At 32.5% G+C, this 22810-nt stretch overlaps 1 protein-coding gene across 8 annotated transcripts in view; it reads left to right on the top strand.

The window, feature by feature from the left end:
- Dys (Dystrophin) overlaps positions 1 to 22810 on the top strand; it is a 1264777-nt gene that overhangs the window by 1046591 nt on the left and 195376 nt on the right. For all 8 annotated transcript variants that reach the window (XM_089640243.1, XM_089640244.1, XM_089640239.1 and 5 more), the window contains one exon: positions 18527 to 18690. In XM_089640243.1, coding sequence (XP_089496369.1) covers positions 18527 to 18690 — 164 coding nt within the window. The remainder of the gene's footprint in view (positions 1 to 18526; positions 18691 to 22810) is intronic.

The raw sequence follows: 22810 nt of genomic DNA, 5'->3' as shown, positions 1-22810 counted from the left end.
CTATTTCATTGACATAATGTTTCTTTAAATGCTATTTAAGGTATTTGTCGAAAAATTTTATGGTTTTATATTTTTTGGCGCTTACGCCTGTTAATTAAATGAACGCGCTGTCTCTAAGTTTCGTATTTACTTATCTCCCTTTCAAACCATTTTCTCCAATCTTCCTCTTTTGAATGCTTACTGCGGAGCTTTAAGTGCAAAGCAGAAAATCTATTTGTTTGTTTCTAAGGCAATCACTTCCAACCTCTGCCGTCATCGGTGGCAAATATTTTGATATATTACGTATTTTTACAAAAAATTATGTTCTGCGTCTTAAGAAATATTGTATACGATTTTCTATTTAAAAAATTGAATTAGTCCAGAACGCGATTCTTGCGGCATCCCTTGAATATTATTTTAAAAATTCGTATCCATTATATTTTTCGCTTTAAAATTACATGTATTTTGCTTTAATTTAAGTTCTAGCCTCAATCGAGTCCCTGGCTTGCCGAAATGCAACCCTTTTCAACTGAGATCGAGTAATTCACAATTTTTATTAACACATCTGCCTCACTCCTACACCTTTTCTTTACCTCCTGCCGTTTTATAAATCCTTTGCCATCTGACCACTTTACTTTAATCCTGGCACACCTTCATCACAAGCAATAAACCTTTAGAATGTTGTACATTTTTAATTATAAATCCGCATGCTTTTATTAAATAGCTTTAAAGTCATTTCTATAAATATAAACAACATGGTTGGTAAAACTATAAATTGAAGGGATTCTAAAAATTGATCCATATAAAGCATTTTTAATAACAAGGTATCTCGAGGGCGTTTAAAAATGACACAATTAAGAGCATACCAATATTTTTGGATGAACATATTAGATTGAAATCCAATTTTTTCTTCCACCTGGATCAACACAATGAGAAGAACTTCATTTAATTTCAATGTTTTTTTTTTCGAAATAATTTATTTTATTATTTTTAACTGCTACGCAATTAATATTACGCGTTCGCCTTCCGAAGGCAATCATAAATCCATCTGATCATAAATTGCTGGAAATTATCAATGATCATGTAAAGTTTTCCCATATTATATTATATTATTGCAATGTTTCAATTTTACTAAAAGTCGTTTCCAAATTAATAATTTGAAATAAATTAAGTTTTTTCCTGCTTTTTTGACCGGTGGCTGAGTTGACATAGCGTTTGGGTCCCACCCAGGCGTAGTGTGTTCAATTCCTCGGCTGGCTAAGTCTTCCATCACAACACAAGCAATATTTCCCGCCTACTGAGGTGATGGTAGGAGATTTTCAAATGTTGTCAGGTTATTCGTAACCCGGGAAAGTTTGTCTTTCTTTAAAAAAAAATAATTATACTAACTTATATTGTGTTCTATAATAATTGAACTCGGCTCGAACATGTGTAGGGGTGGCGAACAAATTATATTAATTTATTATTTTATTAAATTCACTTTTATTTAATTCCAACTTCTTGAAAATATTTAATATACGGCCTTTATTTTTACGTAGTTGGCTTATTATTATCATTATCGGTATTTTTAATTTAGCAAAACATTAAAATAGTTAACTAGTAATATTTCCACACCTCTCCTTTTCTTAGCTAAAATGAGTCCTTACATCATAATCCATTAAAGCACAAGTTATTGCCCATTTTCCCAACTTGTCAAGTAACTGCATCACCCCTGGACAGGACGCTAAGGGTAGATACCCTCCCCTGCGAACTGCAACGGAAGATACTTGCTTGTTTTGCAGCTGACAGTTAACTGCTGCAGGCTGAAACAAGAGGAAACAATTCATATTCATTATTTAGCGACTGTTCACGCTATGGGAATTTTAGTTACCAGTTTATTTTAACTGTGTCATTTATATTTTAATTGCTACTTTCAAAGAAGATTACTGTGTTTTTTTTTTTAATTTTTAATATTCTTTTTTATTTGTTTTCTTAACATCTTCTCCTGAAATGGGGCTTGTACTTATTTTGTGGATTAACCCTTTCAGCCCAAGTGTTAATTCAAATTAACATGAACTTTGTGATTTTTTTTACAGTAACGGTAGCGATTTAGAAAATCCATGTTTTTGTTTTCTTATAGCTTGTAATCTTTTCTGTGGCGTCTATTTTTTCCGCTCGGTGGAAATCCTTATTCCCGCCACAACAACGATAAATATTTTGACATCCGCTGATGAGTTTTATCGAATTTCTGCCGTCATTGATTACTTCATTTAAGGTGAGATATCAATATTTTCAACTCGAATTACAAATATTTTAACGCACTAAGATGTGTTCTATAATACTAACATCAGTTCAATTCACTGTTCACAGTCATTTTCCAGAATATTGTTAATGAATTTAAATTTTCTTTCAAATTAACATTGGTAGTGACGGACATGTTTTCGACTACTATGGCGAATTTTTGAAGATTTATTATCCTAGATTATTTCTGAATAAATTTTAGTTAAAATGTTATTTGTTTGTACCTTGGAGATTATCACTACATTGTAAATGTGCATTTTTGACATGAAACAGTTATTTGTATTACTTTTTTGCTATGTTTATTTTATCTTACAATTTAAAAAATACTCTCTGACGCCCAAATTAACATAGAATAATTTCTAAAAAAAAAAAATTAAATACTAAAAATTTTCAAATAATTTTCTGATGTATTACCAAGCATTAAATATTTTATATATGTGGAAACAATAATGCGGGTGTGAAAGGGTTAAGATTATTCATGATATCGCGGGTAAAATATTTGTATCATTTCTCACGTATTTAATATGGAAACATTGACATTTAACAATTGAATGTATAGAATATGCCTTTTAGTATGGGGTGGACGATGTTAACATTGCATTCCTTGGTTTTCATGGACAATTATTTTGTTTTTTTTAGTTCTCGTACAGATAATAACTGAATTCCGTGGAGAGAGAAAAAAAACACTAATTTGCATAAGTTGGGTAATTTGTTTAGCTATCTCTCCCTGCATACATATTATTCCTCCAAGTTAAAATCGCTCTGTTTAGAAACTATTTTTGAAAAATCAAGTAGTAAATAATATTTATATTTGAAATTTTATGTATTATTTTTGCTTTGTTTGCTAAATCAGAATAGCCATCTCCCTCCCTTTCTTCCACATCTAACGAAATTCCTATTTTGTAGATGCCATAGTCTATCATCTCCTTACAGTGCAACTGCAAGTATTCACCAAATGTCCTTCTGTCGGCGACATGTATATGTTTGCGTAGCTTTAACCTACTCAATCAAACAAAACCAAATTGTCATCCTCCTCTCATTTTCTTTCAAATAATATATAACTCACCCCCTAATGCGGCATCTGTCAAAACTCCCAACAAGAAATAATGTATCCTTCTCATTCTGCTGTCCGGGCAAAACAAACCCAAACAGCCATCAATATCGCGCGTGAATTCATCCCCGTCCTTCCCTTGACTCCTGGCAACTGTATCGGTTTATCTTCCCTCAAACCTGTGACAATGGCCCACGTGACCCGTATCCCGCGCGTTTAATCCCTGAATTAAAAATTCCTCCCTCTGCGGTTTTGTCTCATCAACAATGCTCCATCTACCCTTATCTCCCTTGCGCTCCATGTCGTGTGTGGTGTAAATATAAACAACATTGCAAAATGTCCCTGGAAATTCGGCTAAAATTATAAAGCGGGCGGTTGTGATCTTCCCGAGATTTAATCTGGGGAGGCTCTCTCCTCTGCCGGGGGTATATTAAAAAGTAAATCATTTAAAGATAATTATGTCATAAACTGTTCCTCCCCAGTATACACTTTGTAACTTCATAAGTTTACGCTCTCACGTCGCGTTGTGACGTAAAGCGAATTATCACAAAATTAGAATTTAATATTGTATAATCTTGCGAATATATAAATTTTTACAGGTTTATTTTTTAGATTTATTTCTACGAAAATAACGCCAAAATTACCGAAAAGAGTGCATCTTGAAGATTGTGTTTGAAACATTTATTATTCTTATTTTTTAATGATAAACTAATGTTTATAAGACAAGGTTTTTTATGCATAGCACAAAGGATAGCAAATTATTATAAGCAATAATTATGTTTTTACTCGGAAGATATTTTCAATTTGGATGGATATTACCAGCGACTAATTATTTCTTATAATAATTTGTTATTACTTATTTCCCACGAGCAATCTAATGTTACTGTCGCAATCGTGGATTCTACGTCCTCTGATTTTTGCTAGTAATAAGTAATTTCTTCAACAATTGCACAACTACTTTGTGGCATTTTTTTAACGAACAATGGTAAAATAATAAATTGTTTAACCACTATTTTAAATAATAAATACAATAGGTTTCAGATTTCAGAACCAATGGTTCCTTCATTAGTATACAATGAAATGAAATGATAAACAAGCATAGACAAAGCTGTAATTAAACATAAATAATGATTTCATTATCAAGTATGTTGTATATGTTTAATACATATAAGCCATCGTCCCACGGGTCGGTAAGCAATCGACATAAACCGAATGCTGCAAGATCCTGCGCAGAAAGGTTCCACACCGAGTTGCGCTGCAGACCGTTACCTTACTAAAGCGAACTTCATTTTCTGCGCAGAGTATTGCAGCATTCGGTTTATGTCGATTGCTTACCGACCCATACAGCTTAGTACGTAACATTATTGTACAGCGCCCTTGGGTTGAGTTCATGAAAACCGCGATATACAAATTATCCAATGATTGACATTATTAGTGACAATAAGTTTTGGAAGAGGGAATTATGTTTTAATTATTAATAATTTATTGTTTCGTTTAATTTCTTTTCTATAAAAGCTTTCTAAAGAAGTATTCAATAATACAAATAATATTACAGTGTTTTTGGAATAATTTCATCGTTACGTTTCATACAAATGCTAGTAATGCTACCAGAAAGTTTTCAATATGGTCATATTTCCTTTAATTAATTTCCCTTCGTCTAACTGTGTTCTGTGCATTTGTCTCTAAATTATTTTCCATTTAACTCGTTTTCTTATGAATGTTAACTATTCATAGAATAGCAGCGTACATCGCCGATGTTGTTACTTCTTTAGCCAAACTTCTACTTTCAAAGAAAGTCTCTGACAGTCTTATGACTCTGAATCTTATGCAAGATCGGAATAACGTAGTATTCTTTACGCTTAAAACTTTACAAGACATTTCTGGTACCTGCACAGGGCTGGATTAAACGTTAAAGTAATGAGCACTGGCTCAGGACATCAAGACAAAGGGGCCTACACAGAAATTTTCAACTGCTGGATATTAATATCATGGAATCTGGTATAAAATTTCAAATGGTGCAGCTGACACGGGGTCCACAAAAGGAGGCTCCCAATATATATTTTTAATAAGCGTAGCGTAATTCCGTTTTGCACTTCGTCCGTCTCTAATTTGTTTGTATATTCCGTTTCCATTACAAAAGTAGACGTTTTTATAAAAAAATTTTCAAATTTAAAATCGATGTTTTTTATTTGGACTTTTTATTCGCATTTTATGAATATTGCGGTACCTACATACCTCCTGTCTGAAAAAGTTTGATCAAAGAATTGCCTTTGAAATAGTTACGTTTTTTTGGACAAATTGTATTATTCCTTATTTGAAATTATAAAAATGTTACATGGGTATAAAAAAATATGGTTTGTGATTAAGTAGGTAGGTATTTAAGTACCTACATACAATTCTTATGAGTTCAGGGGAATTTTTTGTTTTGATATATTAAGTAAAATAAAATTAGAAATATGCTTTTTTGGACGCGAGGTCTACTGTTACACAGACCTACAAGTGTGTTCCTTGGGGAATTTATATTCTAAAGTAGCCGTGACCCTTCAACTACTAAATTAAAGCATGAGAATTCGAACCATCTCCTTATGTATTTTTCTTCTCAATGTTTTCAGTAATTTAAAAAAAAAAACATTTTTTGTGAGTACCGCAAACTGCTCCCGACCATCTGGAGCCAATGAGAATATGGCATCCCAAATTGGGGTATGTTTTGAGGCTGAAGGTAGTGATGAAGAGAATGAGATGGAGAAGAGAAAAGTGGAGAAGTACCCGACTACTCATATCTGATCCCCAAACACGGCTAAAGCCATTTCAAGTAACGTTTCTTTCACTAGGGCGTTCCCCTACTTCTGCTACCAATCACATTAGCATCATATATTCTCCTTACACTTCTTTCTTCACTTATTGCCCAAACTATCTAAGCGTCCCTTTCTTGATCTTATTCATTACGCATACATTAGCCTTGCACTCTTTGCGAAGACTAAAGTCGCTAAAGAATGTTAGTACACTTAATAACCATCCTACACTAGTAAAAATTTTTCTCAACATTCATTGAATTCAAGAATGTCCATTTATTTCAAGTGTTTGTATGACCTAGACAGGAACTGTAAATCCTTTTAATTCATTGTCTTTGTGATATTTTGAGGTACCTATATCCTAAAGCGTAGTATTTGTATTTTATGAATAAAGGACAAAATTATACGGGCACTTTTTTTCTAAAAAGGCTCACAAAAAGCCTTTTTTGGTAAAAACATAGTATCATCTCTTTTATTTCGTTAATAATACAAATTTGTCAACCTACACAATTGTTCTTTGGTTTCCCTTGAAAAAAAACTGTCATAAAAATTGTTACACCGGAATTTTATATGTGACTCGAGTGGAAGAGAGTGTGTGTAGGTGTAAAAAAACAAAGTTATGTCTCAAATAATATCCTTCCTTGTGTTTTATTCCACTTTTACTTTCCCATTATCTTTTTGCCTCTCTCGGATTATTTCTTCAATCACTTTCCATGACGAACCGTAAAAAACGTTTAAGCCGAAAAGACATTGCAAAAACAGCGCAACAAAAATAGTTTTCGATGAATTTTATTTCCTCGATAGAAATTATTTGATCATAAATCAAAAACAAAATTGAAACTTTTAAAATCAACTCATGTCATAAGCAACGACATCTAGCGGCAGTGCGCCGAATCACGTGTATTATATTATTTCGTGATCGATTCCATAGATGGCGTTAGTGGTTTCATTTTGACTTAAATTAACTCTGAACATTCTTACCACAACTTTATAATACGACAAAGCGGCTAATTCGATTTAAAGCATTAATACTATATTATAATATCGACATCAACGTCTTATTATAATCCTTCAAACGAAGATACGATGAGGTTTATATTAAAGTCTTTATTAAATCAATGCTCCATCCAATCAAGTTTGTCATCAAAAATTTGGTGTTGGTAGGTACCTACCTAATACAGGTTTTCCTGACATCGTTTAATCCCATACCAAAACCACCCTAAATATCCGATGTGTCTCAAATTAAAACCTAGCTTAAACCTTGTTAATTTCCAATAGACTTAATCCTTGTTTGATTTGTTCTTGCTTTATTTGTTAATTATCGGCAAATCTTTATTGCCTCTGCGGTGACCCAACAGTCAATCTATATGTCACCACTAATTAAATTACGATTTAGGTCATAATGATACCAAGAAACGCCGATCGAAAGAAACACCTATTAGGGTTATTAGAAAAATTTAAAAGTACATTGTTGAAGATTTAAAAATACTCGCCCGTGTAATTTATCAAATTAAACATCTAATAATGATTTTTTTTTATCTCGGTAACGCATCATGTTCATCGCTTAGTCTTTATAAAACTTTCATCATCATTCATTACCTTCCGTTGAAGAAAAACAGTCCAGAAGTTTATTTTGTTTGAACAGCTCATTCAATTTTTTTTAATTGTTTGAACAGCTAATTTGGCTATAAGAATTTTCAGAGATTTTTACAAATAATTGTCGTGATTATCCCCAAAATATATAATTTATCATCCAGGAAACCTTTTAAAAATGGTCCCTTATCACATTCTTGTTATTTAGTACTCTGAACTTCGGGACTTTACAAACGAAAAAAATATTTCAATGGCTCGCAAAAGGTCGGTACAAGTCTTCAAAGAATTTGCGAACATATTTTTTGTACAGATAAGATAAAATTTGCAGGGTCCCCCAAATACCTTGAAATATGTACTATTTTCTATATTTTGTGAATAAGTTTGACCCTTTAATAATAATGTGAAGTATTTCCTCGGATCGATGCCCTCGCTTGAAAATGGTTCCATGATAAATCAACACATCGACAATTCGACACACCTTTAAAAAGTGATATAAAGTCATTAGAAACGATTAAAAAAATATTTTTAAACCTAACCTAACCTACTTAACCCAGTTACTAAAGTTTTTGTTTCATCACTTTCCATGACTTTTTATAACTTTTTAAATATGTGATGAATTATCATTTTGATGATTTATCCGGTCACCGTTTACTTTAAACATGAAACTTTTCTTTATTTACAATATTATTTTATTTGGATTTTATGTTAATCTTAGTATTAGCATTTGATATTTATTTCTTTGTATTTAGTTATGGTATTATCCATGTATTATGTTACACTTACATACATAAACTGTCAATTTACTCTGTAAAAGCTCGATTGGGCGTTAATGAAATACATAAATAATGTATTTTTAAAATAATATTAACTCTACAATATTTTATTAGAGGTAAATCCGAACTTATCAAATTCTGTATAATACCCTCAGCTGTCGGATAAACTTGTTTAAAACCCTAATGTCCCAATTTCCGCTTAAAACCGGTTCGCACAAACCGGGTTTTGGAGTTAAACGCCAGACAATATTACCTTTTCACTGGGTGATATTAGTGAAAACATTGTGATTTTTTGGTGTAACTAAAAATCGCAGCTTAAAAATCGTTTTATAATTGAAAATTTTTTTTAAGCCAATATCTAACAGTTTCAACATAAAATCATGTGTTTTTGGTTTGAAAATTTGGCCGCTTAGAAATTTGTATTTTAGATGCTTTAATTAAATACTGCGAGTAGAACACATCTTGAAATAATCGAGCATTTTTAGAAGCCCAGAAAAAAATAAAGTATCAGGATTGTAGAAACTGTTTCAAAGTTTAAGTTAAGTTTTAATTAGGTTCTTTCGAATGTGATAGTAAAACATTTAAGTATTTGTGCCTGAACTTCTTAAAATAAAATAAAACACACTTTTTGGCGATGTTTTTTTCTAATGCTGTTTTGTTTTATTTTAACAGGTTTTTTGATAAATGAATTGAAACAATCATTGTTAGTGAATTATATTATATTTTAAGTATAATAATAATTAATTAGTGTATATATATATATAGTGTAGGTATAGAGAATTATTGTATATGAGCCCGTTGATTATTGACATCTAAATTACATTGATGTATTATTGTGAGTACAACCTTATCACAATCTTTTTGTTATAATTATAAATTCCTTTGGTTTGATGAGGACTAAACCTTCCTCCACAGGGACTGGCTCTTAAATATCGTGAACTTTTAACACTTCTTTAAAACTTAAATTATTAGTTTTTTACTATACAAATTTATTTCATCTATTTTTAAATTTTTTGAAGAAAAAAATGGTTCGACTGTGGATTCAATCTTCCTACACAGGCACAGGAGTCGACAATTCTAGCAACCTCGCCAAATTCCGATCGCGTTGATAGCACCGATTGTAATCGAATACGAGACTATCTGCCGAGTTTCAGCTCGATCGGATGTCGGAAAGTGGGTTAATTTCCACTTCCAACATTTTCATTTATTCATTCACGAAAACTAACGGGAGGAAGGACCGCCAAACAACTCGGTCACACCACACAATTCTTGACTAATTCACATTCAAACATCGTCTCGTACATACTCTTCTATTATTCTGACTCTTGACATGACTTGACTCGAGTATCTGATGTGAAAACAAAATCGAAATACAAAAATGCATTTAAAAAATAAACATGTTAAAAAAATATATATTTAAATAAATTTAAATACTTAAACAACTACTCATAAGTTTGTATTTAAACCTAAGCAAAGTATTAGGCCTAATTCTTTTAAAGTTGTTTTTGTAAATAATTGTACGAAAGAATACGGTAGAGCTATACAAATTATCCAAGTATTTTAAAATTTCTTATTCGGTTCATCGGTCTAAATCCTATTGATTCGTACCATTTCAAAACGTTTCTTTCTTGCTAACTCCTTTTTTCGAACTACAATTACTTCGTTATATTTCTCGTGGAGAACTGTGTAACGCAAATGCATCAAGGGGCTAAAAATTCTGAAAAAAACCCATGCTGAGTATGGAGAATATTTTTTCCCATACAACGGCCTTTGTTCCCCGGCAGAAGTTACTGACAATAAACAAAGCAGTAACCGATAGTATCCAGAAAGCGTAAAGGCTTTGCGTTTGTTTTTTTCGCGAAGCGAACGCTCTTTATTTCATAAATTTTAATTTTGTTTTCAAAGTATTTTCTGGATAGAATCTCTTGCAGATTCTTTTGCTTTGATACGGTATTTAATCAAATTTCACATTTCGCTTATGCAAACTAACTTTTAATTATTCCTCATAATAATTTTGTTATTACTTACGCGTCAGGAGAACGTAGTTATCCGCTCGTGCTTTGAAGATTTATATTAGATCAACTTATTTATTTTATTTTTAATAGAATAGGTCTTAGTAAAATTTATATCGGAAAGCAGATCAACAAATCTAATTTAACAAACTGCCTGGCTCTGCTTCGCTTATTTCATATATTTATTTTACTATGTATATTTGTATTCCCAATCCACTATTTTTCCATCTTGAATGATGGAGTATTTTGTTATGTTATACTTGTTTAGATGTTATTTGTGTTTAAAAAAATAAACACGTGAAAGCCCAGCTGGGCGTGAAATTCGAAATAAATAAATAAATATTTCCTGACGCGGTTAAGATGCGGTTTTGCTGAGGCCGGTTGGGGTGTTAATTCAGTTGAACCATGCCTTCGATAGATTGTTAATAATTCATTTAGTTAGGTTAGGTTACATTTGCTTATATTTCGTTTTTTCTAAGATTTCATTATCTATGGTGGTGTGGTTATCACCGTTTATGTTAAAGCATTTACGTACCTTATTTGTAAAAAAAACTGATTTAGTTATCTATGTATACAACATTTTCAATATTTCAATGAAAACTTTTTCCACCAATACAAACAGAGCATTAAAATTGTGCATTACAAAATGGTTGCGTTACAGAATTGTATACTTTCTTTGCCTCAGTCGGGTTTTAAACGAGACCACGATGATTACTTGAGATATTTCTTATTTCACCATGTTGATAAGAATACAAATGGCAACATCCAACGTAATTAAGGAACCTCCTCAAAATATCGAAATTGCCATTATAAATAAATTCTGTCGTTTTAACGTCGTATCGCATTTCGTTTACGGAACAATTACCGATAAACAAACGGGCGCCAATAAATCTTCCGTTATTTTCGTTATTACAGGCGTTACGTCAAATAACTTCTGCTATAATCTTCTTCTGAGAAAGGGGTACCTTTTCTTTACAGTTTGTCTTGGACTGGGATATCCCTTTTGATTTATGTGCGCTTAAAATATTACAATAAGTTTTTCTTTCTTTGTCTGGAGCCATAAAATACAGAATGTAACCAAATTGTTCCTATTTCTTGATCCTTTTATAGCATTATTTCAAAATGATATAAACATATACCAACATAATAATAGATTTCGTTTGTCTGTCTTCTTTGCCGCTAAACAAACCGAAATGAAAGGTACTCGGCCTGATATAAAGTATATAGTCTAATCGATAATATGATTGGATCTTACGGTTTCGGAATTTAAGATTGAAATAACATTTTTTTGCAATAAAATTCTACTCAACCATGCATGCAGAAATAACCCTTAACTGTACTAATTTCACTCGATTGTGCAACGTCGCGGGACTTTCTCCACTTCTTCGTAGTTATTGTTTTATTTAAAACTAGCGCAGACCCGTCAAATATCACGGGATATTATAATTGTAGAATTTGTGAAGTCGGAAGTATTTATAAAATATTTACTTCGAGATTATTCCTGCTTATCAAAAATAAAATTAGAGGCGATTATTCGAATGAAGATCGAAGAAACTTTAAATATGGTTATTCAGATTTGGACCTGTCAAAAATGTAAACAAAAGAAATGCACATTTTAAATATAGAATTATTGTTATTAATGAAATAATGTTGATACCACTCATTAAAACTTATCAGTTCCAATTTTGAAAATGAAAAGGTTATCGAATTTGAATAATTTTACGCATTACGCATGCATATTTCACTTCACGCATGCATGCACCGACAACTAAAAAGTTGGCACCATGTTTCATTGTGGAAGATAATTTTTATATCTATCATTTTTCGCATTACGCAGGAATACGTAGGAATGCTTACATCACGCATGCATGCACAGACAACCGAAATTAGTATGTTTAATTATAACGTCACACGGCACTCTATCTTTTTCTTTAGTGTTACTTTGAACAGTAATATTCTGAAAGCACTTGTGGTTTTGACTCAATTGCGAGAATTCAACTAACGGAAACATTTGTCTGTCATAACTTCCGTTTCCTTATTACTTCTGCAGTCGATTGTTTCTCAATGCAGCCTTAACTTCCTGAAGTGCATCGCCTTACTTATGCGCCGCGTCTCTATTCGTTGCGCCGAATAATGACGAGTTTGAAGTTCCAATATTGATTCACTATCTCGAAAAGCTATCGAAGACCGCGGTTTTGAGTTTACTTTGCACGATCCAAGGTGTGACTAACTTATTTGAACGAGATGCCTCGAAGCTTTTGAGTCAATTCCACCATGTTAGATTATTGAAATCTCCTTTTTTTTCTTTTGAACTTAGTTTTCACGGACTTTGAAGAGAGATATTGTAAATTCGATTACCATCATAATTGTAAACAAATACAGGGTGTCCGGTGATAAAGTACACAAAATATATTACTTTTTTCGAAATTTCAACATTTTAAGGTAGTTTTCAAGTACAAAATTTGAATTCTTTGAGTAAAAAAAATAGTATTCTTTTATGCAAAAAAAAATTTTTTACGGGAAAGAACAATGGAATTTCTAAAAAGCTTTCACACTTTACCCCCGGACACTCTGTATATAGATTTTTAGTCCAAACCATATGAAGCCAGTGAGACTATGACATTCCCGGTATGTTGTGATGGTGAATATGGTGGATAGAAGTACCTGGCTATTCAAATATGATCACCAAACACGACTAAAACCATTTCAAGCAACGTTTTGATTCTGAACTATGGTCTTTTAACAGTGATTCTGTGTATCTACCACTCTGGAACGTGCCGTAAATTAATATAGGTATTCTGTATTATTTTAAATTAATAAATTGTGAAATAACACAAGTCAATCAAAAGCCGGGATTTGAATCCGCTACCTAAGGTTTAAAACTTCAGACTTGTGTTCACAGCTTTTTCTCTCAGAATTTTCTAATTCAATGTGATCAATAACGAATGTCAGTTCCATTATGAGCTAAGGTCCACGGTGCTTTAAAATTGATTTCCATCAATATGTCTAATATATACTAGCCATCCTTTTTGAATTCATGTTTATCATTTGTATAATAAGAAAATAAACTGGGTTGATACCATAAGGCCATACAATTAGAGGCGCAATTTAAAAAGATATATATTTTTGATTTTTTTTTTTTTTTACAGTATTACCGCACAAGAGTCCCAACTGCTCCCGTCTGGAGCCAGTGAGACTATGGCATCCCCAATTGGGGCATGTTGTGAGGCTGAGGGTATTGGGGAGGGGAGGGAGATGGGGAAGAAGAAGGTGGGGAAGTACCTGGCTATTCAGATCTGGTCACCAAACACGGCTAAAGCCATTTCAAGCAACGTTTCAATTCTGAATGGTGGTCTTACACCAGGGCGATACTGAGAGTATCTTCCACTCTGGAACGTGCCGCAAATATACTATATATTATTTTAAATTAATTAATTGTGAAATAACACAAATTAATCAAATAAAATTTATTTGCGCACGCCGGGTTCGAACCCGCGACCTTCGGATCTGTAGTCAAAAGCGTATACCACTAGACCACGCCGGCCGTCATAAATAAATGAAAAATTTCATTATTTTGATATTCATGTTTTCTATTTATTGCGTACCTACTTATTAATATCTTATTGAAACGTTTTACATCATCGAAATATAATATTTCAATGGTTGATATTTTGGAAATAATTAAAAAATACGAATATTTTGATATTCATGTTATCTATTCATTGCGTACTAATATTTCATCCAAACGTGTTCCACCATCGAAATATAATATATTTCTGCAAACAAATAAAAAATATGAATATTTAAAAAAAAAATCTAAAATTTCACTAGTCGAAAAAGACACTAATATTAAACCGTCATAATGTGAAAAAAAAATACAAAAATGTATGCATGTAAAGTTGTAAAATTATATCGACACAAAAATATGCAAAAGAAATGATAAAAATCTTTAATTTTTAATATTTTATGTTCTAACCTTAATAATTATTAGTTTTTTCGGAATAAATCATTAGAAAACGTGTAGTTTAAAACCACATTGGGCTTACTCTTAGATGGTGGGCACTGTAAAGGTGGTTATATTCCATTTCAGTTCATCTCCAAGGATGTTCAATGTCGCTCATCTATCATGGTTGTTTCTAAAATCTTAATATGTTGATAATATTTGAGTGGATTTTCAGAAGGTGCCTTTATTCATTTCAACGAAACCAAAATCCCTCATCAACGTCTAAAGAAGATCCTCCCTATCTTATTAATGTTTACTTTCAACACCCCGGGGTCGGTTTACATCCTTCATTATTATTCCAAGTGCCATCTTGTTATCGTCTAGTGTCAAAACTAGAATAATCGACTAATGAGGAAAATCTTCTCACAACTTGCGATCGGTGGCATATTTATGGTATTTCTATCCATCCTACAGCTGGGTGGAACTTATATATTCTTGCAGGGCTGTATGAAGGAATATTATCTATTTTACTTGTTTCTTCATATTCTCCATAAAACGGTTATACACCCATATATTACTGAGAAGGTGTCATGGCGACAGTTTTACTATTTTGTGAGATGCGTCAAAAAATAGTTGCTGAACTGTATATAAGTGACATTGAAAATGTTGGTGGTCAAAGCAGTTGAGTCACTCTATTCACTCTGTTGATTGGCACGTTCTGATAGGCAAAAGTCCTAGCTTTCGGAGCATTAAAAGTTGGTACATATTTATAATGTAGAGAACAGACAGGGGTGATAAAAAAAACAAAGAATAAATACCAACTGTCCAATACCGGTGTTTTTCAATATGTAAGAATAAAAGAGTGTTGTAACAAAAAATAATAATAATTTTGGGTCAAGTGTCAAAAAAACAAGAAATTGTACATACAGTTCTGGTGCCATTTCTAAATATGCCCAGAATTTTACCGCTACAGTGGATGTTATATTATAGTCGGCACATTAGCACAAGAGGTTGAAAGAAAGTTAATTTGGGTCTTTGTAAAGGAATATGGAAATTTTCGGGGTTTCTAAATAGACGGAGAATGATACTGATTTTGATTTATAAATAAATAAATGCATAGAGAGTTGTAGATTCTCTCAGTATCGCACTTGTAAAATCAAAACTTTGCTTAACATGGCTTTTGTAGTGTTTGGTGACCAGATCTGAATCCTCAGGTACCTTACACCTTCTTCTCTTCCACCTCTTTCCCTTGAGTCTCACAATTCCTTCGATTGGGGATGCCATACTCCCAGAGGCTCCAAACATGACTTGTGCGGTATTTTCTTTTTTTTATAAGTACAGAAATGTCCCTTAAAAGCTCTGATCTGAATTTATTGCCATCATTTTAATGCTTATTTTTGTGATGAGAACGAGTCCACACAAATGAAATAAAATTATTTGATTTTAGATTTCCAGAGCCAAATGTATTATTGTATCTGATTTTCGGAGTTTGATTTAAACGTTTCGCTTGGAATTCTCGAACGAATTGACCCTATTGGAATCATTTTGCGCAGCATTATTGCTTGTGTAGTAGTTTCAGTTTCTTTAAATTTTTATCTTCAAATCCGCGAAACTGTTATTTTACTCTAACCTAAACTATTGAAATCGAACGAAGTGCAATATTATGATTCTCCTTTCTGCATCCCTTAATACGGTCCTGTACTTCCATTCTCCCCCTGAATAGAGGTCAGAGAAGCTGTTTGGCGCAATCGGACCCTGGGTTACGTGTTAACTAAATGATAGTTATAAATTTTAAGTAATCAATCTTGCTAAGGGACCGAGCGTGACCAAAACTTTGTATCGAAGATTCATCGAATTCATTACTCACTATCTGCGGTATTTTTTGGGTCGACCCTCTCAAATAATCTTCAATTTTCACATTATTTAATCAAATTAAAGTAAATTGTTTACGTAGCGGACAGTAGCGAAACCCGATTCCCGAAAAAATATTTATTTTATTTTAAAAGAATCCTCTTACTGTCTCTGTTACTTCGATTTTATGTTAACAAATTCGATTCTGCTATTTTCTATAAATTTTTGAAGGAATAAAAAATGACCACCATCAGCATTTTTATCCCTTTTTATCTTGTATTAATTACGATGAGTTAATTCCTACAAAATGCTGACAAATTAACTGACCGTTTATCATTTGTGTTTTTTTATTGTTGATATTTTAACATTTCATAGCAAACAAATCTTTTAAAAAGTACGTACATCTCTACACATTGCAGCAATTTAGAAGTTTAAAATGCGATTTTTAACTTTGAAATGTTATTAAAACCGGTGATTTTTACGATGGACTTATTTGGGTGCATTTCGTTAATTTGTTGTTTTCTTCGGTGGTGCTAATTATTTAACGACACAAATCTTTATGACCCCACTTAAAACCAACGTTATTTACTTATTTATGAATAAAATGTTTTTTCTCACTTAAATATGCGATTTAAATCAATATTTATTTGTTAACCGTTTGGGTGCCAATCGTCGATTTTCGTCGATTCGTGTTTTAACGAAGATTGCCGATTGTCGATTTCCGTCGATTGCGTCAGTCGTGTTCTGATTCGCTCGTACGTCTGTACGTAAAATTCTCATTTTTTTCGAAACGCCTGGACTTCGGGATCCTCCTCCGCGTGATTCTAAACCAATATTCTTTAATAAAACACCGAAAAAATCATCGAAATCCTTGAAAATTCAAATAATTTATGGGGTGTTAAAAAAATATATAGTTTTATAAAAAATAATATTTTTTTGGTGGCATTTTACAAGCAACTGTATGAATTTTTTTGGCACTCAAACGGTTAAGTAGGGACAGTTAGACAAGCTTCCCCAGCTAATCGCTACGCCACTGGTTGTAATGTTTTTTTGTTCTTCTGATTATATTCGGCAGCTTTATTTAGTTCCATTTCCAAAAAGATATGTAGCATTAGAAGTGGAAAAACTTAACTTATCTATTTAATCCAAGTCTTTCAAAATACTACAATTCATTTGGAAATGTTAGTGACTGGCATTTAAGCAGTCAACCTTTTATTTTATTGTTCATTACATCATTTGAAATGTCAGAGGTGACGCCATTTCAGACGATGAACTATCTATGCCCGGCTTTATTTAATGTAATGTGACTAATGGTAAGAGTTCAGTCACCACAGTTCGTAGTCCTTATTTCCGAAATCCAGGTTTTAAAGCCACATTAATGTCATTGTTAAATATAAGACGTACAATACCTATATTATATTCTCCAAACACTAAGTTATGAGACGGATAGTAGATACAGATACGAACTTTAAAAAATATGTTTTTAATGTCATAAATATATACCAGTATCTGAACAATATCTGTCTGTCAACATTTTCTTTGGAGAAAATCAAGTTTTCCCTAACCTCTGTCTGAGGGGATTATGTAAACGGAAAACATATTATCGAAATATTATCAAAATTATATAATCATCGTAACTGAGAAGCAAAGCAAAAATTTCGAACCGTGCGTTCTGGCTTCATGAAATTATATTTTTTTTGTGATAAATATTTTTATTATTTCGCAAAGTCTTTTCTATCATTAGCAACGGAACTTTAAAGTATCAATTTAACCGTTAAATACGAGACACCAGAATAATTGTCTGTTATTTTTGTTTCAATTGCAAAGTTTGTACATAATGTTGGTATAAAGTATATTATAAGTCTAAATTCAATTTTTTTACAGTCCTCACTAGGATTTCCCATTCTGAAGCGGCCTGTAGTTTTTAAACTTTTGTATTTGGTTTCAAGTAGGTATGTATGCTAATGTCGGTTCACCCTTATGAAATCTACCACCTTATGAAGTTCATCCTTCATGACTAATTTTAGAGACCTGATAAATTCACGTTATTTTTGGTGAAATTCGAGTTATTTTTGGGAAAAGCGATGTTATTTTTCTTCAAAAGCAGCGGTATTTTGCCAAAAATGTGATTTTATAAAAATATTTTAATATTTTGTAGTTTTACTCGTAAAAATGACGAAAATCGCGCTATCGCAATCGCATTATTTTAAGGTCTCTCTATACGTGAATAATAATATGTTGTTATTTGTCAGGTCGCGATCTAGACGGAGACAGCAGGGGCTACCGCAGCGCCGAGGAGCAGGCCCGCGAGCTCACCAGGTCCATCCGCCGGGAAGTTAACAAGCTCAGCGAGAAGTGGAACGCCCTCATCGACCGCAGCGACCTCTGGAAGAGAAAGCTGGACGAGTGCCTAGCGGTGAGTACTATCTATCTATCTAACAACCTACCTACCTATCCATCAATTATGCACCTTGTGTCGTATCGAACTCGCGACGAAAAACAACTTGGTATTAAAACACAAATGTTAAGAAAAATATTCGTAGGTTACCCTCGTTTTACCAAACATTGCCTAACCTAACCGTACCTCACTTCAGTTTACGTACACTGCATATCTCAGTAATTTACCGGTGTCTGAACGAAAATTACAAGAGGGTGAATGTCACGCACCAATATTATTATTACACTGCCAAATTTAACTTACTAACCAACACGCCGTCTCTCTTGCCGTCTGCTGAGACAGACAAACCAGCGACAGAGAGGACATACCGCCAAATAATTCAGCCTTAGCACACACTCCTTGCTTTATTCACATTCATAGATAGTCTCATACGTAGCCTTTTTAAACAAGGACATACGGAGGGGATTACAGCTACTTAAATTACACACACAATATTAAAAGTTTGTGTTAAATAAATATAGAATTTGAGAAAGAAAACAAGAGTTAGTTTAGGTTAGGTTTAAGTGTGAAATTCCAGTCGTTGTAATTTAACCAAATTTACCTCACCTCAACTTACGTACCTAACTCCCTTTACCCTACCTAAATTTGCCTTAACTCACTTTCCCTTTCTTACCCTAACTCTCTGTTCCTTTCCTCACATTATCCTATCCCCCTGTCTTAACTTACTTTTCCCAACCTCGTGTTTCCTTTTTCACTTATTTTACCTCTCCTCCCTTTACGTTACTTCACTTTACCAATCCTTTATATATCCTTACGCAACCACTAATCCAACCACATATTTAATGTTACCTAACATAAGAGGCTTTTACGACAATATTGAAGGTCAAACGTTAGGTTTACCCGTATAATTGACAATGTATTGACCTCACAAAAAGTCTTTCTTCGTGTGGTTAGCAGATTGAATTGTGCTTTAAACGTGAGAAAATTGGAAACCTCTATTTCCCTTACTTATGTAATTTTATATTTCTAGGGCAATGCTAGAAGTGCCCTACTCAGTAAATTGCTCGGGAGGTTGTTTATCGATGTCTTGAGGCAAAAAACGTTGAATCAATATTTGGACTTCTAATTAAATAATAGGCCACAATTTTATCAATCTAGAGCTCCTGACAGGGAGCAGGGATATAATTCAAATAATTCATGCTTTAGAGTAGATACTTTCTTGTACCTAAATCAAATCATCGAAAACTGACATAAAGCAATAGTTTTATTCAATACAAAAATAGGTTTATTAAATCAGTTAATTTATTTAAATCCAATTTATAATTACGTTAATTTTCCTATGTGAAACTTTGAAGCAGAAAATATGAAACTAGAATGAGATGTCAATGTGTAATGAAAGTTATATTAATTTAATTTATTAAAAAAATATATTTTATTAATTTTTGAAAACAATATCAATAATCGTAAAAAAGAAAATACAAAACAATAATACATTAATTAAAAATGTACAGTTGTTTCTCTTCTTCTGTTTAGTTTTAATTAGTATTAAAATGATTTAAATGAATTTATACCGTTTTTAATTTATATTGCAACGTAGCTATTTTAAGCTTACTATGCCATTTGCATAGAAATTTATCAACATATCTGAAAAAGTAAGAAAATACACAATTCTGTATTTTTAATCCAAATTTTGGACCAGGCAGGTTAATAGAGCAAGTACGTAAATGAAAATCATTTCAAATTCATTTTTTAAAACGAATCCTAAATTATTATTTAAGATACAGGGTGTCCCGTATCACCCGTAGAATCACCTCTCCAAGTTTGTGCACTCTACTCCCAGACACCCTGCTTAGATCCGTCATAATTCTTAAATCTTTAAAGAAAATAACCTGAGTATTATAATATCATGATTTTCCATTTTGACTCTCTCTATTCCGAAATACGACGCCATCTCTCCGAACACTTTGTAAGTGACAAGCTCCACGCTGTTTACATTATATTTGTCGTCTTTCCTTACCAAAATATCTCAAGCAATATAATATCTCGTATGAACCTGTCTATATATTTATTGAATTCACCGCGACGGTGGACTTGGCGACTTACGTGGCTTTACGTGGTTAACTCCATATTTCTTTTCATTTGCATAGAAAAGACGTTCTTATAAAACCGATTTTTATCAAACCCAAGTTTGTAGTCTGTAGATTATAAAGTGGTATTTGTATGGAAAATATTTTATCTTTTCTGGACAGTTGGGCACAAAAGTAGATTACCTACAAACATTGTGTATATATGAACTAGTACTCCCGTGAACAGGAGACCTCGCATCCAAAAAATGTATGTATCTTATTTTCTCGTATTTATTAAATCAAAACCAAAATTGAACCTGAAATCATAAGATTTGTACGTAGGTACTTAAATATCTGCCTACTTAATTAATCAATACGACAATCGATCACATTTGAAAAAATAATTTTTACTGAACCATTAAAACGGCCACCATTTTTAACCGAAACGGCAACATGTCAAACAAATTTACAGAAAATCAAAATTTAAATTCGGAGTTAAAACAGGACTTCGCTGAGCTCAGTCAATTAAAAAATAGTTCGTTCGTTGGTTAATTCCACCTTTTGCAAACCTGTGGACGTTTTTACAATTTTCTACCATTATTGTTACAATGATTGACACCGCGAACAAATACGTATGGTTGATATCAAAGATATTAGAAGAACTCTAATATCTTTGGTTGATATAATAATATAACGTAGGTTATTTTGTAGGTAAGATCTTTCACATCCATTTTCTTTATATTATCCGTCTAATTTCCCAATTGAGGATGTCAAAATCCCACTGACTCGTGGTAGTTGGGACTCGTGCGGTACCGCAGTAAAAAAATTTAATTGTATTGAATATCAGAAGATATATAAACATATGTATTAATGTTAATATACTATGTATTCGTGCAAAACCGACCGGGATTGCTTTAAAAATACTGGTATTTTATGGCTGGATAGAGTTGCAATTCCTGCTATTGACAGATTGCGGACAGTAACATGCATTTTATGCATATTATATTTCCTCTCCACGGCAAGAGATGTCGCGTCGTCTCAAATGCAGAAAAATATCCGATAACATAAAATGCCGAACATGTCAATAAGATTAACTTTGTGGTTGGAAAATATATTCAATTTTTAACGAATTTTTAGGGGATAATATGTAGCTACGTATATATTTTCAAATAAACTTCTTGGATTATCAGAAGATATTTTACTGACACATTTTATGAATAGAGAATCTTTCCGGCCAAAAAGTAAAACTGATAATCTTCATATTAAGACACCACAAGACAAAAATTTCTTTCAATGACAAAAAAAAATCAATTAGCTTAGCCTAAAAAGTAATTCAACTGCCCTATTGCATATTATTTAGTGTAAAAGAACTATCTAATTTAAATATTTCTGTAGGACTGTTTATTTATGTCTGACAAGCTTCGTGATTTGGGGGTTAAGATCCTTGGTTACGAATCATGAAGTGCCCAAGTAAGTATTATGTATTATTTTTTTTTGTTAAACTAATGTTTAAGACAAGATTTTTTTATGCAGTGCACAAAGGGTACCAATTATTTTACAAGCAATAATTATCAGCCTGAAACACTCATCCACATTGAAAAATCTCCTGATAAAAGATACATGACGCCAACGGGACTTGAACCCGTGTCCTTTCGAGTCCCGTTGGCGTCATGTATCTTTTATCAGGAGATTTTTCAATGTGGATGAGTGTTTCAGGCTAATAATTATTGCTTGTAAAATTAGTATTATGTGCTTAATTTGTGTTATTTCACAAATTATTAATTTAAAAAATACCAAGAGTATTTGAATTATTTTTCATTCATAGTACTAAGAATATTAGTATTATTTTTCATTAATAATACTAAGAATAATTATTGTATTATTTTTAATTAATAATAATAATACCTACTGAATATTTGCGGTACGTTCCAGAGTCATAGATACTTTAAGTATCGCCCTGGTGAAAGACCACAATTTAAAATTGGAATGACTTTCGCCGTGTTTGGTGACCAGACCAGAAATTCTAAATTCTTCCCCTCCCCGCTACCTTCAGCATGACAAAAAAACCTTAT

This window comes from Hesperophylax consimilis, chromosome 15, assembly GCF_061612785.1.
Source record: "Hesperophylax consimilis isolate HC1 chromosome 15, BYU_Hcon_1.0, whole genome shotgun sequence".
Classification (NCBI taxonomy): domain Eukaryota; kingdom Metazoa; phylum Arthropoda; class Insecta; order Trichoptera; family Limnephilidae; genus Hesperophylax; species Hesperophylax consimilis.
This window is presented reverse-complemented; position numbering and strand designations above follow the sequence as displayed.